General features: G+C 45.4%; 1 protein-coding gene across 4 annotated transcripts in view; it reads left to right on the top strand.

Moving 5' to 3' along the window:
• The window catches only part of LOC134980383 (uncharacterized), a 47,889-nt gene that overhangs the window by 15,762 nt on the left and 16,257 nt on the right, over positions 1-15,870 (top strand). For 2 of the 4 annotated variants that reach the window (XM_063947181.1, XM_063947182.1), the window contains exons 4-8: positions 986-1,261; positions 3,715-3,990; positions 5,764-5,871; positions 11,059-11,196; positions 13,755-13,904. In XM_063947181.1, coding sequence (XP_063803251.1) covers positions 986-1,261; positions 3,715-3,990; positions 5,764-5,871; positions 11,059-11,196; positions 13,755-13,904 — 948 coding nt within the window. The remainder of the gene's footprint in view (positions 1-985; positions 1,262-3,714; positions 3,991-5,763; positions 5,872-11,058; positions 11,197-13,754; positions 13,905-15,870) is intronic. The other 2 variants (XM_063947183.1, XM_063947184.1) reach the window with 1 other exon arrangement.

The following is a 15,870-nucleotide window of genomic DNA, read 5'->3' as shown; positions in this document are numbered from 1 at the left end:
TGTTTATAGCCCAGCTGTCCCTCAGCGGCACTAGAGGCTTAGGTGTGAGCGCTACCAGGGATATCTGCAGTGGGGATGATCATCGATGAAGCAAAATCATGGATGGTCTATGGCTGATGTCAAATACTTTAGCCATTGGCGGTGGAGAACCATATGAAAGAAACCAGATCATTCCCCCCCCCCCCCTCAAAACACAGCCCCGCCCCCAGTCACTAATTGTCTGACAGCCCACTCCATAATAAAGAAGGGATGACCATTGGTGGGTGAAACCATCAATGGTTCCCTAGCAGATAATGCCATACCATTGATGTTAGCCATCAATGGTACCATCAAGATGGATAGCTAATGATGGCCATCCCTAATCTGCAGTCTGTCTCACTGCTGGCGGAAAGTGCCTTATATACGCTCCCCTACAGTGGCACACGACCCCCTACTTTTCCCACTCTCAGCACGTGAGCTTTTCTGGCTGGCAGCGGGAACACTCTAGAACACAGGTTCCCAAACTCTGTCCTCAGGACCCCACACGGTTCATGTTTTGCAGGTCACTTGTAGATTTTTAAAATGTGGCAGTTGGTGATACACAGAGTAGCTGCTGGGTGACATGGAAAACGTGAACCGTGTGGGTTCCAGAGGACTGAGTTTGAGAACCACTGCTGTAGAGGCTTCACCTGTCTCCCTACAGTGCTACACATAGCACACTTTATTTATACCCCTTCAAGGCCACTTCAATACAAATTATAATGCCTTCACATACAAATAAATTAACACCACCTTTTAGTATTACTATATTAAATAACTTGTTGTCATTTATTAAATAAACATTTTTCCTCTCAGAAATTAATATATATAACAGTATACAATTATAACTTGTATAGTAGATCTCATTTTTATATATATATATATATATATATATATATATAAGTTATTAAACAGGGCTACATATAGATAAAAAGAGATAAAAATGATGATGATATGTTTGTTGCAGGAAAGAAAAATGATCCGCATCATGTGATTGGTCTTCTAAACCAGTCTATACAATTGTATCTGTCACTCCCTTTTGATGATGTTGACTGGTTTAATGTAACCAAAAATGGAACATTTCTAATCCCGAAGAAAGAATATGATGGGCATATACTGATACTGCAAAATGGAACTTTAATTATCCACGGTCTGAAGAAAGAGGACAGCGGGCTCTACACTGCTAGAATTACTCATTCAGGCTATTCAATAGTCAGGATAAATTTCAACCTCACAGTATATGGTACGTGTTCATGTTGGTATGTATATTTAATGAGAGAAACATTCTAAAATGGCTGAATATTTGAAATATGCACGGTACAGAAATGTACCATATTTAGCTGTCCTAAAGACTCCCCTAAACCTTAGGGAAAAGCATTAGTTGCCACACGGTTATAAAGATGTACACATTCTCGCCTGTATCCTCCATTCTGTGTTTTTCCCATATATATTTGTCCTCCGCCTCTGTTCCACACAATAGTAATTAGATGACATTGCATGGAACTTTGACCTAGTACTGTCATGGGGAGACGTACTAAGGGGGACATTTACTAAGCAGTGATCAGAGCGGAGAAGTGAGCCAGTGGAGAAGTTGCTCCATCAACCAATCAGCAGCTCTGTATAATTTAATAGTATGCAAATTATAGATGTTACTTCAGTGCTGATTGGTTGCCATGGGCAACTTCTCCACTGGCTCACTTCTCCACTCTTATCACTGCTTAGTAAATGTCCCCCTAAGCCTTGAAAAATTATAAAGTGGAGAGAGATAAAGTAGCAGCCAATCAGCTCCTAACTGTCATGTTACAAGCTGTTTGAAAAATGTCAGTTAGGAGCTGATTGGCTGTATCAGCAGCTCAGCGTAGTTGCGCAAATCTCTGAATGCTCATGTGTATGCAAACATAATAACCATCAATGGTTATACCATCAACTGATTCACATAAGATGGCTAAGCCAATGCACCACATGATTTGAAGTCAGAAGCAAGTCAATCCTTCAGTGCCAAGCTTCCAATGTCTATCCATACTACAGTACGCTGCATTGTTGCAGCTTTACTGCTGTATGTGCATGCTTGTGAGAGAAGGGGACAGTGAGGCTATTTTCTCTGGCTGGGTCCACAGGATTATCCACAGGATAACATTGGGATATTGTTGAGCGACAGCGAAAATGGCACCAACACGGTCACAAGCTTTCTGGCCTCCCAGGATGCATTGGGGCCTTCACCATATAGTCCCGCCCCCTGACTCAGTCAGATGAGTTTTTTACTTAGTGCGGCAGGAAGCCGCATGGTCACAGGGCTGCTGTGAGAGCAGCCTCAAGCTTTTCAGATATCGGGATTATCTGCGGGAGAAGCGTCGCTGAATGTGGTCCGGGCTTTAAGAATCTACATAGATCATACTAGTGCCATCAGGAAAACAGATTCTCTCTTCATCCTCTACGGATTCCATAGGAGAGGTTGGCCTGCTAGTAAACAGACGCTGGCGAGATGGCTCCGAATGGTAATATCAGAAGCTTATTCTCATGCAGATCTCCCTATTCCGGCTAATGTCTCTGCGCACACTACACGTAAGGTAGGTCCTTCTTGGGCAGCACAACAGGGTGCTTCAGCAGAACAGATATGTAAGGCAGCCACATGGTCTTCCATAAACACATTCATTAGACATTATGCTTTGGATACTTTTGCCTCTCATGACGCAGACTTCGGGTGAAAGGACCTCCTGTGCAATCAGGAGCGTCCCCACCACTAAAATGGCTTTGGGAATCCCAATGTTATCCTGTGGATAATCCTGTGGACCCAGCCAGAGAAATAAACGTTATGGTAAGAACTTACCGTTGATAACGTGATTTCTCTTATGTCCACAGGTATCCACAGGGATCCCACCCTGACGCATCTGATTTGAGGATCCAGACAATCACTAAAACCTCTTCCTTCGTGTATGGAAGGGTGTGCATGTGTGTTCTTATCGCCTAAACAGGTCTCTACCTAATGTTCCTGCCTAAAATCGCTGTGGAAAGAACTGATCTGACGTGTAGAGTGAGCAGAGACATTAGCCGGAATAGGGAGATCTGCATGAGAATAAGCTTCTGATATTACCATTCGGAGCCATCTCGCCAGCGTCTGTTTACTAGCAGGCCATCCTCTTCTATGGAATCCGTATAGGATGAAGAGAGAATCTGTTTTCCTGATGGCACTAGTACGATCTATGTAGATTCTTAAAGCCCGGACTACGTCCAGCGACGCTTCTCCCGCAGATAGTCCCAATACCTAAAAAGCTTGAGGCTGCTCTCACAGCAGCCCTGTGACCATGCGGCTTTCTGCCACACCAAGGAAAAAACTCATCTGACTGAGTCAGGGGGTGGGACTATATGGTGAAGGCCCCAATGCATCCTTGGAGGCCAGAAAGCTCGTGATCGTGTTGGTGCCATTTTCGCTGTCGCTTGACAATATCCCAATGTTATCCTGTGGATACCTGTGGACATAAGAGAAATCACGTTATCAACGGTAAGTTCTTACCATAACGTATATTTCTGGCATCTGCTGAGCACCAGATGACTCGGTTGAAAGCCTATTTAACAAGGACAGAGGCTGTTCTTCTTCTATAGCTACTTGAGTATGTAAAATATAGAGAAAATGTATCGGAGAAATTCAAATACCCTAATATAGCTTTCAACATAATTTTTAATTTTTTCTGATGACAGAACGTGTTCCTCAACCAGCTATAAGGATTGGATGGAAGAAGAGGACCCGTGACTGGTGTAACATGACTCTCCATTGTTCTGTCCCAACAAACACATCAGTCTTGCTGTCCTATACCTGGATGTACAGACTCAGAGACACTAAGTATCAGGTGTATAATAATGGTGACACCACCCAGGTGTCACTGCGGCCGGAGTCCTGGGGCATGGAGCTCCTGTGTGTAGTACACAACCCAGCAGATCAGAAGAACGTCTCTCTCCATGTCTGTGCAGATCCAGGTGGGATGTGGTAATACAATAAAAGTCATAAATAAATAGGTATATGCAAATCTGTCTCATAATGTCTAGCAATCCGTTTTCATTCCATAAAGCATATGTCAAAGTGTTTTTAGAGTGACTGGGGTGCATGTGGGAATGGGACAGATATTACAACACGGACAAGCACAGTAAGGCTGGGTACACAGTTGACGATGCGCCTAAGATGCAACATCGTCAAGGAAATGATATCATCACCGATATTGTCAGTGACTGCATCTACCCACATCCAGGTGCATGCAGTCTTGTCCAATATCTTTGGATTTCAAGTCTGGAACTAAAGATATTCATCTTTGTTAACGACCCGTGGGAGCGCGCATCATTAACGATATAGTGTATACACACTGGACGATGTGAGCGATATATCGTCTGATCCACCAGCTTGGACGATGTATAGAGTGCATATCATCAAGTGTGTACCCAGCCTAAGTTAATTCAAAGTCATCTGCAGTTTTGGATTACATGAATATATGGCTCCCATATTTTTTTTATTTTAGCACTTAAAACATTAGAAAAATTTATTTTAGAATATCAATGACTGAACACTCTATGCATAGGTGTAGGAACAGTAGGTGCAGGCCAATCTAGCAGGCTGCTCATTTCACCCGCTGGGTGAACTGAGCAGCCCCCCCCCCCCCTGTCTTCCCCCCAGCACGCTCGGCACACATCTCTCCGAAATCGGGCCGTGAGTACTGGCCTTTAGTGCTGGCTCTGTTTCTCTGTTCACACTGGTGCTGGCAGGAGGCATGGCATTGTTTAGCCTGGCTCCTCCCAGCATCATTGGAGATGGAGTCACGGAGCCGGCCAGGACACTGACAGCGGAGGTACAGCAGTGCACTGCTAGAGGAGAGACCCCGGGCAGAGGAGGGGAGTGCCGCACAGCAGTAAGCTGTGTGGGTGTGTGTGGGGGTGGGGGGTGAGGGGTGATAGGGATAGAGCTGCGGTGCGAGGGGGGCCCTAGAAGGTTTGCTATTGGGCCCCATTACGAATTGCTATGCCCCTGACTCTATGCCTCCCTCACACAAACTGGCCTTACATTAAATTAATAGCACCCAAAATTAAAAGAAATGCATTCATATTTAATAAATCAAAGGAAAAACTAGACACACACTTGCAGTACACTGGCGTATATGTGTGCCCCCAAAATTGAGAGTAGAGATTCCCTGTTTTTTTAAAAAAAAAGAAAGCACATGCAAGTTTATTATAAAATTGCCCTAACGCTCATTTTGGTGATCTCCAATCTATTTTGTCCTTGGTAGGTTATAGTCCCATAACAATTGTCTGTTTAAAAAGGTGAAATGGAGGTATCGTCTAGCAAATCTACATGACAGAAAGCATATAGAAGTCCTTATGAATTCCTTTCTCAGAGTAGAAATGACAGTGCGTCCTACGCACAGCAAGTAGCAACAATTAAAATGCTGCCATCTCCACACCATGGCATTATCTCATTGCAAAAATGTCACATGGTCCAAAAAACTGTGCATGTCTGTTCCCTGTTTTGGAAGTAATATCCTCTCTCTATGCAAGCTCCTCACATTGGATGGCGTTATCGCTGCTTCTCCAGGGATCACTATGTTCCTCTGTAACCTAACACTTTGTCACAAATCTATGTATACAGCAAATACTAAAGGCACTTGGGAAATGCTTCAAGGCATATTGGAATCTTGATGTTAATATATATGATATTAATAGATGTTTATAATAGGAATTAAATACTGTGTTCTCTGCTAATTACAGATAATAAGGCTGAGAATCAAGATCTCAATTATTTGTGGCTCTTACTACTACCCATCATAATCCTAGTACCAATATGTGCACCGATACTTTGGAAAAAATATGGAAAAGGTATTCTTTTTACTACTTTGTAATGTACAACAACATCCCCATTTTCATTGTATATATTTACTGCCTGCATATTACTGATGAAAGGGAACACTGATAGGCTGAGTCATTGTGATAGGCTTTCACATTAACTTCTGAAAACAGCGTTTCCTCACACCCTATGGATGTGCGAACAGAATGGGCCTACTGAATCTAATTGAATCTGCCCCAAAAACTTACACTTTTGGGGGTCATTCCGAGTTGATCGCTAGCTGAAAATGTTTGCTGCGCAGTGATGATGCAAAAAAAGGCACTTCTGCGTATGCGGCGCAATGCGCACGTGCAACGTACTTTCACAACGGCCTATGTAGTTTCACACAAGGTCAAGCGAAGCTTTTCAGTTGCACTGCTGGCCGCAGAGTGATTGACAGGAAGAGGGCGTTTCTGGGTGTCAACTGACCGTTTTCAGGGAGTGTTCGGAAAAATGCAGGCGTGCCAGGAAAAAAGGAGGCATGGCTGGCGAGCGCAGGGCGTGTTTGTGACGTCAAAACAGGAACGGAACAGTCTGAAGTGATCACAAGCGCTGAGTAGGTCTGAAGCTACTCTGAAACTGCACAAAATAATTTTGTAGCCGCTCTGCGATCCTTTCGTTCGCACTTTTGCTAAGCTAAAATACACTCCCAGTGGGAGGCGGAATAGCATTTGCACGGCTGCTAAAAACAGCTAGCGAGCGATCAACTCGGAATGACCACCTTTGTTCATTATGTCCCAATCCCAACAAGAAATCTGCTTTGGTGCTCAGCACAGGAAAACATTGTTCCAATCTCTACTGGACCTCTTAGTCACTCTGCCAGTCTATATAGTGTAAGTTATTCATTTTCTAAGTAATATATAGATCTAGTGGCCTAAAAATTGGGTCATACTGTATATGCTGAGAATTTCATGACTCTGGTAGTGAGGTGGAAGTAGGTGGGTGAGGAACATGTCAGCTTTTAAGCAGGGATCCCAAACTGTTATGGTCACATTCTGGTGATAAATGTTCTCATTTACTCTCTAACCTATAATCTCAGGATGTGTGTGCTGTTTTACCCAAAAAAAACAGTAAAAAATAACAAATATAGTGTACACTATGTGAGCCGAAAACATACACTGAATATAGGTGGTCATTCCAAGTTGTTCACTCGCTAGCCGTTTTTAGCAGCCGTGCAAACGCTATGCCGCCTCCCACTGGGAGTGTATTTTAGCTTAGCAGAAGTGCGAACGAAAAGATCACAGAGCGGCTATAAAACATTTTTGTGCAGTTTTAGAGTAGCTTCAGACCTACTCAGCGCTTGCGATCACTTCAGACCATTCAGTTCCTTATTTGACGTCACGAACACGCCCTGCGTTCGCCCAGCCACGCCTGCGTTTTTCCAATCACTCCCTGAAAATGGTCAGTTGACACCCAGAAATGCCCTCTTCCTATCAATCACTCTGCGGCTGCCTCTGTGACTGAAAAGCATCGCTAGACCCTGTGTAAAACTACATCGTTTGTTGTAATAGTACGCCACGCATACGCATGCGCAGAAGTGCCATTTTTTTTGCCTTATCACTGCACAGCGAACGAATGCAGCTAGCGATCAACTCGAAATGACCACCATAATACATGCCCACTGATTCTTGAATGTAATGGAGCATTGAGTAATTATGCACCGTAACCAGCCAGTGATTGCAGATTGCACTTGTGACTTTTATACCTTCTGATAGGTGTTCCTCATACTCAGGGTTACAAAAACAAACAACACAGTGTCTACTGTCACTTAAGGTGAATCGGACAAAATATGGATTAAAGCCAGAGAGCTATAACGACTTAAATAATGTAGTGTGCTAGGGTGTTATTAGAGAAAAGTAATTATGGATTGTCCTCCCAATAGGACCATATATAAAAAAAAATACTATTTATTCAAAGGTGAAGAGACGTAATTCTTAAAGCACAAAATAACTGCAATTAAGATCTAAGTATTAAAATAAGGACAAGACGATACTAAATGCAGAAAATTAAATAATATGAGATAGAAAATAAGAAATCCAGAAGTGACTAGGAAAATGGTAACCTCAATCTCTGCCTTAGGAGGCCTAAAGTAGATATGCGGGGTTTTTAGAGTTGGATATGGGTGACCGGTGCTTGGGATCCTGCTGGTAACCATACTGACGCCGGAATCCCGAGGGGTAGAATGCCCGGGGGGCAAGCGAAATGAAGCCCCTTGCGGGCTTGCTGCACTCGAAACAAGTTCTATTCCCACTCTATGGGTGTTGTGGACACCCACAAATGGGAATAGTCCCAGTTAGTCAGCATGCCGACTGTTGGGATTTAGAGGGGGTGGGATGTAGCCACCTGTATTGTGACCGGCAGTCTCCTGAGGAGTCCGAATCTATTGTGGCACTGACTTTAATGATTGAATCTATAGGGGCGCAGATACAGAGGCGTAGCTAGGGTTTTCGGAGCCCAGGGCAAGATGGAAAATGCCCCCCCCCCCCAAAAAAAAAAGACAACAACAAAAGAAGCATGTGTGCGCGGTGAAAAAATGGGTGTGGCCACACACCAGAAGGCGTGTGGCCATGCACCAGAAGGGGTGTGACCACTGAAAATGGCCCACAATGCCAGTTACATTGCCCCACAGTGCCAGATACATTGCCCCACAGTGCGAGTTACATTGCCCCACAGTGCCAGATACATTGCCCCACAGTGCCAGATACATTGCCCCACAGTGCCAGATACATTGCCCCACTCAGTGCCAGATACATGCCCCACTGTACCGCCCCCCCCCCCCTGCCGGTCACTCACCGCTTGTTGATATCTATGTGAGGGGAGGAGAGCGCAGCGCAGCACCTCTCCTTCCCCTCACTGCTCCAGGTCTCCGGCGGCTGTCTGGCGCCGGTTCGCTAGCCAATCAGGAGCCGATCCGCAAGCTCTGATTGGCTAACGCCGCCGGAGACCAGATACAGAAGCGCTGCTGGCAGCGGCGGTGAGGGAGAGATGCTGTGCTCTCCTCCCCTCACATTTCGGCGTGACAGGGGTGAGTGGGGCATGATGGGGGGGGGTGTGTATGTTGAACTAATATCAGATATTATAGCCAGGAGAGTTTGGTTCAGCTCTATAAGATACAGAATAAGTTTTATGTAGATTTTGGTCACTAAGTTTGGTGGTCTTGGTGATACGAGGGTGCAGAATTACTTGCTGTGCTACCATAGCGATTCAATGGTGTATATTGTGTTTATGTATCTAAAAAAGGTGTTCTCCTTTTTATTAAACAATTGTTTAGGAAGATTTTAGGAGTTTATTCATTTCTTGTGGCAGACTAAAGTTCTAAGAGACACTCTTGGCCAGGGGCGGATTGGGATGGAAAACCAGCACGGGAAATTTATGAAAGCAGTCCTAATGGGAGTGCAGTCTGATGAGGGGGTGGAGTCTGTTGAGGGGGCGGGATCCCTCCTCATAAGGACTGACACAATTGCAGCCTTCCTTACATTTTTTGCTGCAGACCTGAGGCAGATTGGGAACTAAAAGTGGCCCTGTAAAATTTTGTAGAAGTGGACTGACATGGGCAGCACTAGAGGTATAATATACCGTGTAGCCATGGCAGCATCACTGGATGGCAGAGTTAGTGTACTGCAAAGATGGAATAACAACATGAACGGGGGCAATGCATATTACGGAGTGCGGTGGGCTGCCTGTCATGTGGGGGGTGGGGCCACCTCACAACACAGGCCCCACAGAAACGTCTGCCTACCAGGAATCTTCCTGGTGAGCACTATGGCCAATCCACTCCTGCTCTTGGCTGTGGTGGTAAGGGTAGATGAAAGCTATCTAGGATTGAGGATAAATTAGAATCCTGTTTTTTTAGCCTTTGTTACTTGGCAGATTAGTTCCGATTTGTGATGTCAATCATTAATTTGAGGCAATTATGGTCTCAATGGGTGTGATTTGTTACAGGGTATTTAAGTGGGGGCTATTCTTGCGGACACCTCTTGGTGATTTGCAATGGACCCCCCTGCCATGCCGTGTATCCCTGCCCTTGTTTCTGACATTTTCTCTTTGTTTTCTCTGCTTTACATTTTGCCTTGTTTTCCTTTCCCCCCGCTTATTGCTTACTTTTTTCTGTTCCTCCTATTGGTTCCTGCTGTCTCCAGTCACCCACTCTCCTTTTCAGTATGCCATATTCCCCCCCCCCACACACACACACACACACTCTCACTGGCTGACTTCTCACATCTGTTGCCCCCAGTTCTAGCACATGAGTCCCGAAATGGCTGCCTGTGTTTCCCCTTACCACTGTTACATCAGCTGTGGGCTCTCTTGCCAACCCCCCTCAGATGGGATGCCCTTGGCTGCTGCTCTTACTGGAGCCTTTTATGTGCCTTCTCCCATTGCCATGCCATGCTGTGTGTAGGCAGCGGGCATCTAGTTAGTATTGCTGCCTCTTGCTACTAGTTTGAGGTCTCCTGAGGGCCCTGGTGCAGGAGCACTGTCGCACGTTAGTGCAGCAGGCCCGGTGGTCATTTGGTGTCAAAGGCCATTTTGGGGACCAGTACTTTGGTAGGACCTGGTACTGTCTCCCTGGCTGTTGACTTTCTCCCTCCCTTTTGCTGCAGTGAGTGCTGCAGCAAGTTTCTTGCCCCCCATGCTCGCTTCTCAGGTGGTACTTTCCAAGGGGTAGGTTTTCTTGCAGCCCTGTCACCGCGCCCTCCAGCTTTCTCAGCACCTACTTTTACCCCCCCGCTTCAGAATTCTTATAGCTCTGGGCATACCCCCTTCATTATCCACTGTGACTGTGCTCCCCCTGCCTCCCTGAGTGCGTACTTTGCCCTGCCCTACTCTGCAACATATCCATTTTCTTATTGGTTCTCTGCTTTTTATGTTCCCTCCCTTGGTGTTATCCTTTCCCTTCCCCGCACTTGGTGCCACAGGGGCCTGCAGTTTTTTCCCAGTTACCTGTGACTGCCCTGTCTTATAACCCGTCTTCTACCCTCTTGACCTCAGTGAACTTGCTTGGTCCTGGTCCTTCCCTGGCTCCTCCCCCACTCCCTGCACCCCTTCCTGCACCCTCTCCTCTCCTTGCATAAACCCCACTTCCTGTGGAGGGTCTGCAATGCCACCCTCCACCCCTTCCCTCACTGTCCTCCCTGGCACTCCAGTTGCTAAGTCTACTGACCTTGTTCCTTTCATTTCAGCTGCTGCTGTTTTTGATGGTGCTGGTGTAGGGGATGCCTCTGAGTCTTCTGGGCGTTTTGAGGCAGCACCTCAGGCTGGAGGTGTAGCTCCTCCATGTGATGTGGTAGTGCCCATCGTTTCAGCTGTAACTGGTATAGGTGAGTATGGTTTGCTTGATGCTACTGATACTGGTGGTGGGCTGAAGTTCTAGGAGACACTCTTGGCTGTGGTGGCTGGTTTTTTTTTCTGATTGCGTCCTGGTTTGTGGTGTCAATCATGTATTGATTACAGGGGTGTGATTTGTTATTCAGAGTATGTAAGTGGGAGCTGTTCTTGCAGAAAGCCTCTTAGTGAGGCTTTGCTCTTGGTTTTCCCTGCCTGTGCTGAGGATCCGTGGCCCTGTTTCTGTCTTTTCTCTCTGTTTTTACTGCTTTGCATTCTTTCTTGTTTTTCCTCTTGTTTTTGCCCTTTTTGCTTTCTTTTTCTTTTCCTCCTGAAGATTCCTTTCTCCCCCCGCACTCCTCTTCAGTATGCCCCCCCATCCCCCCTGCTGTTCTGCTTATACCCCCTCTCCCCTTCCCCACTCACCCAGTCAGCTGGGTGACTTTTTTCCAGATGTTGTCCTCAGTGCTGGCCGTGAGTGCCAGCACTAAGTATTCTCCCCTTGAACAACCTTCTTTACATTATCTGCTGAGTGCCTGGGGGTGAAAATGAGTGTGACTGACAAAGTTGAGCATAGCATCAACACACAGTTCATCAATAGCTGGTGCCATCCCTTCTGAGTTCTGACATGGTCTGCACGGGAACACAATTTAAGCAGGCTGAAGAGTATTATGTACTGCACTCCACTGTGAACTGTTCATTGATATTGTATCCATATGGAACTTGCGAGGCCGGACCAAACGGCAAGTGCCGCAGCTTTTCAGCTCTGCGCCCTCCCTTGGTTCTGATCAAAATACTTATGCAGTATTCTGGAGACTTTCAGTGATTAACAGGGTGGGGCATAGTGCAGGCACATGAAAGCTGTACTGCACACTCCCATTAAAGTTCCTACTTGTTACTGCCTACTCCCATCTGGAGTATTAGCTGTTAACAATTGCCTACACGGAACACCGACTGCACCAGACATCCAGTTTAATATGCTTCTCAATTACTGAACTGTATCCTAAAGTAGAGACAAATGGGTAAATGTAATAGGGTCCGGGTTTGCTGGTGGTGAGGGTGGTGGTGAGGGGTTTTGGCTGAAAAATGCGCATATTTTTAAAGCAGTAATCATTTACAAATCAAGACAAGCCTGTTTTTGCTTTGTAAATGATTGCCGCTTTAAAAATAAGCGCATTTTTAGCCGAAATTCTGCGCCTCCGGCAAACTCGGAACCTATTACATTTACCTAAAAGTTTATATTTACAGATGTAGCCACGCTCATCTAACCTGCAGCTTGTGTATTTGTGGCAAGCCAGGCGTGTTAAGTGTGATTAGGATGCACACGCCTAAGTACGCACACCCATATGAATACATGGACGGTGTACTATGGCGCAGCTCAGCATACTAAGTTGTACCTGCGCCTGTATACCTGTATGTCTTGTGGAGTGGACTCATTCACTGGAAGATACAACTGTGTGAATGAGGTAATAGAAAAATTAATTGTATTATTATTGTGTGTGTGTGTGTGTGTGTGTGTGTGTGTGTGTGTGTATATATATATGTGTATATATATGTGTGTATATGTGTGTATGTATGTATGTGTATATATATATATATATATATATATATATATATATATATATATATATATAATATAAAATTAATAAATATATGTATTCATTTTGTGGTAATTTGTTGTAGCTAATCGTAGTTGATGTGACTATTACCACTATATATATATTCTGGGAAAAGTTATGCGAGCTCCAACATGTGAGTCCATTCACATATATCTTTGCTATTCTATTATTCCCACTGATGCCCTGATGTGCCACCTCCCTCTGTCCTGCTGTGTGCTGGCAGCAGGCAGCTCCTTCATAATGCCGCCCATTGCTTCTGGTCTCCTGTGGGCCCTCTGAGCAGGAGCGCCGGTGCCCATTAGTGCAGCAGGCCCGGCGGCCTTTTTTAGGTCAGTGGTCGTTTTGGGGACTATTACTGTGGTTGGATCTGCTACTGTCTACCTGGCTGCCAGCCCCTCTGTTCCCTGGCTGTTGCCCTCCTCCATCCCCCTTTGCTGCAGTGAATGCTACAGGCCCCCTATCAGGTGGTGCTTTACAAGGGGTAGGTTCTCCTGCGGCCCTGTCACTGTACCCTCCTACTTTCCCCGCGCCTGCTTTTACCACCTGGCCGCAGACATCTTTGTGCTTTGGGCATACTCCCTTCATTATCACCTTTGACTCTGTGGCAACCCTACCTGCCTGAGTGCATCCTTTGCCCCTCCCTCCCCAGCAGCTTATCCTTTTCCTTATTGGTCTTCTGCTTTTTCCAATCCCTCACCTTGGAATTATCCCTTCCCTTCTCTTGGGGCCACAGGGATCTGCGTTTTTGGTCCCAGGAAGCTTGTTAGGTCCTGGTCCTTCCCTGGCTCCTCCCCCACTACCTGCACCCCATTCTCTTCTTGCATAACCTCCACTCCCTGCGGAGGCTCTGCAACACCTTCCTCCACCCCCTTCCCCTGCTGTCCTATCTGGTGCTCCAGTTTCTATGTCTACTGACCTTGTTCCTTTGATTTCAGGCGCTATTCCTTCTTTGGTCAGTGCTCCTGGTGTTGGCGTGGATGGTGTGTCTGAGGCACCTGTGCACATCAAAGTGGATCCTGCAGCTGTAGGCATGGCCCCTTTGCATGAAGGGTCGGAGTCCGTCGTTCTGGGTGCTTCTGGAGATGGTGAATATGGGATGCTTAGGATTCTGTTTTCTTTACTAGTTCTATATTGTGTTTGTCAGGTTCCCAGAGGCATCCACGCAGGCTGGCGACCCCTCCCTCCTCTCCCTTCTATCCTCCCTGGTACTCCAGTTGCTATATGTACTAGAGATGAGCGGGTCCGGTTCCTCGGAATCCGAACCCGCCCGAACTTCAGTTTTTTTTACACGGGTCCGAGCGACTCGGATCTTCCCGCCTTGCTCGGTTAACCCGAGCGCGCCCGAACGTCATCATCACGCTGTCGGATTCTCGCGAGACTCGGATTCTATATAAGGAGCCGCGCGTCGCCGCCATTTTCACACGTGCATTGAGATTCATAGGGAGAGGACGTGGCTGGCGTCCTCTCCGTTTATAGAGATTCGAGAAGAGAGTGAGACACAGTAGTAATTTTGGGGAGCATTAGGAGGAGTACTACTACTACTAGTACTTGCTGAAGTGATGGATAGTGTGACTGTATTATCTGACTTGTGGGGGAGACACTGACAGTGGGGAGCAGTTAGAGTCTGAGAGCAGGACTCAGGACTCAGGAGTACATATAACGTACAGTGCACACTTTTGCTGCCAGAGTGCCACACTGCCATTGTTTGTGACCACACTGACCACCAGTATAATATATATTGTGATTGTCTGCTTAGGAGTACTACTTGCAAGTTGCTGATAGTGTGACCAGTGACCTGGTCAGTAACCTGACCACCAGTTTAATAATCACCACCAGTTTATGAGTTTAATATATATATATAATAATTGTATATAATATATATAATATTGTATACCACCTAGCACCTACCCGTGTTTTTTTTTCTTTTCTTTCTTCTTTATACATACTACTATAGTAGCTTACTGTAGCAGTCTGCGGTGCTGCTGAGCTGACAGTGTCCAGCAGGTCCGTCATCAGTCATTACATAATAAATATATATACCTGTCCGGCTGCAGTACTAGTGATATTATATAATTATATATATATATATATATATATATATATATATATATATATATATATAGATTTAATCTCATTATCATCCAGTCTATATTATCAGCAGACACAGTACGTTAGTCCACGGCTGTAGCTACCTCTGTGTCGGCACTCGGCAGTCCATCCATAATTGTATACCACCTACCCGTGGTTTTTTTTTTTTCTTTCTTCTTTATACATACTACTATAGTAGCTTACTGTAGCAGTCTGCAGTGCTGCTGAGCTGACAGTGTCCAGCAGGTCCGTCATCAGTCATTACATAATAAATATATATACCTGTCCGGCTGCAGTACTAGTGATATTATATATACATATATATTGATTTCATCTCATTATCATCCAGTCTATATATTATCAGCAGACACAGTACGGTAGTCCACGGCTGTAGCTACCTCTGTGTCGGCACTCGGCAGTCCATCCATAATTGTATACCACCTACCCGTGGTTTTTTTTTCTTTCTTCTTTATACATACTACTATAGTAGCTTACTGTAGCAGTCTGCGGTGCTGCTGAGCTGACAGTGTCCAGCAGGTCCGTCATCAGTCATTACATAATAAATATATATACCTGTCCGGCTGCAGTACTAGTGATATTATATATACATATATATTGATTTCATCTCATTATCATCCAGTCTATATTATCAGCAGACACAGTACGGTAGTCCACGGCTGTAGCTACCTCTGTGTCGGCACTCGGCAGTCCATCCATAATTGTATACCACCTACCCGTGGTTTTTTTTTTCTTTCTTCTTTATACATACTACTATAGTAGCTTACTGTAGCAGTCTGCGGTGCTGCTGAGCTGACAGTGTCCAGCAGGTCCGTCATCAGTCATTACATAATAAATATATATACCTGTCCGGCTGCAGTACTAGTGATATTATATATACATATATATTGATTTCATCTCATTATCATCCAGTCTATATTAGCAGCAGACACAGTACGGTAGTCC

Source organism: Pseudophryne corroboree, chromosome 12 (genome assembly GCF_028390025.1).
Source record: "Pseudophryne corroboree isolate aPseCor3 chromosome 12, aPseCor3.hap2, whole genome shotgun sequence".
NCBI lineage: Eukaryota > Metazoa > Chordata > Amphibia > Anura > Myobatrachidae > Pseudophryne > Pseudophryne corroboree.
Note: the sequence above shows the minus strand (reverse complement) of the source record. Positions and strands in the feature narration are given on the sequence as shown.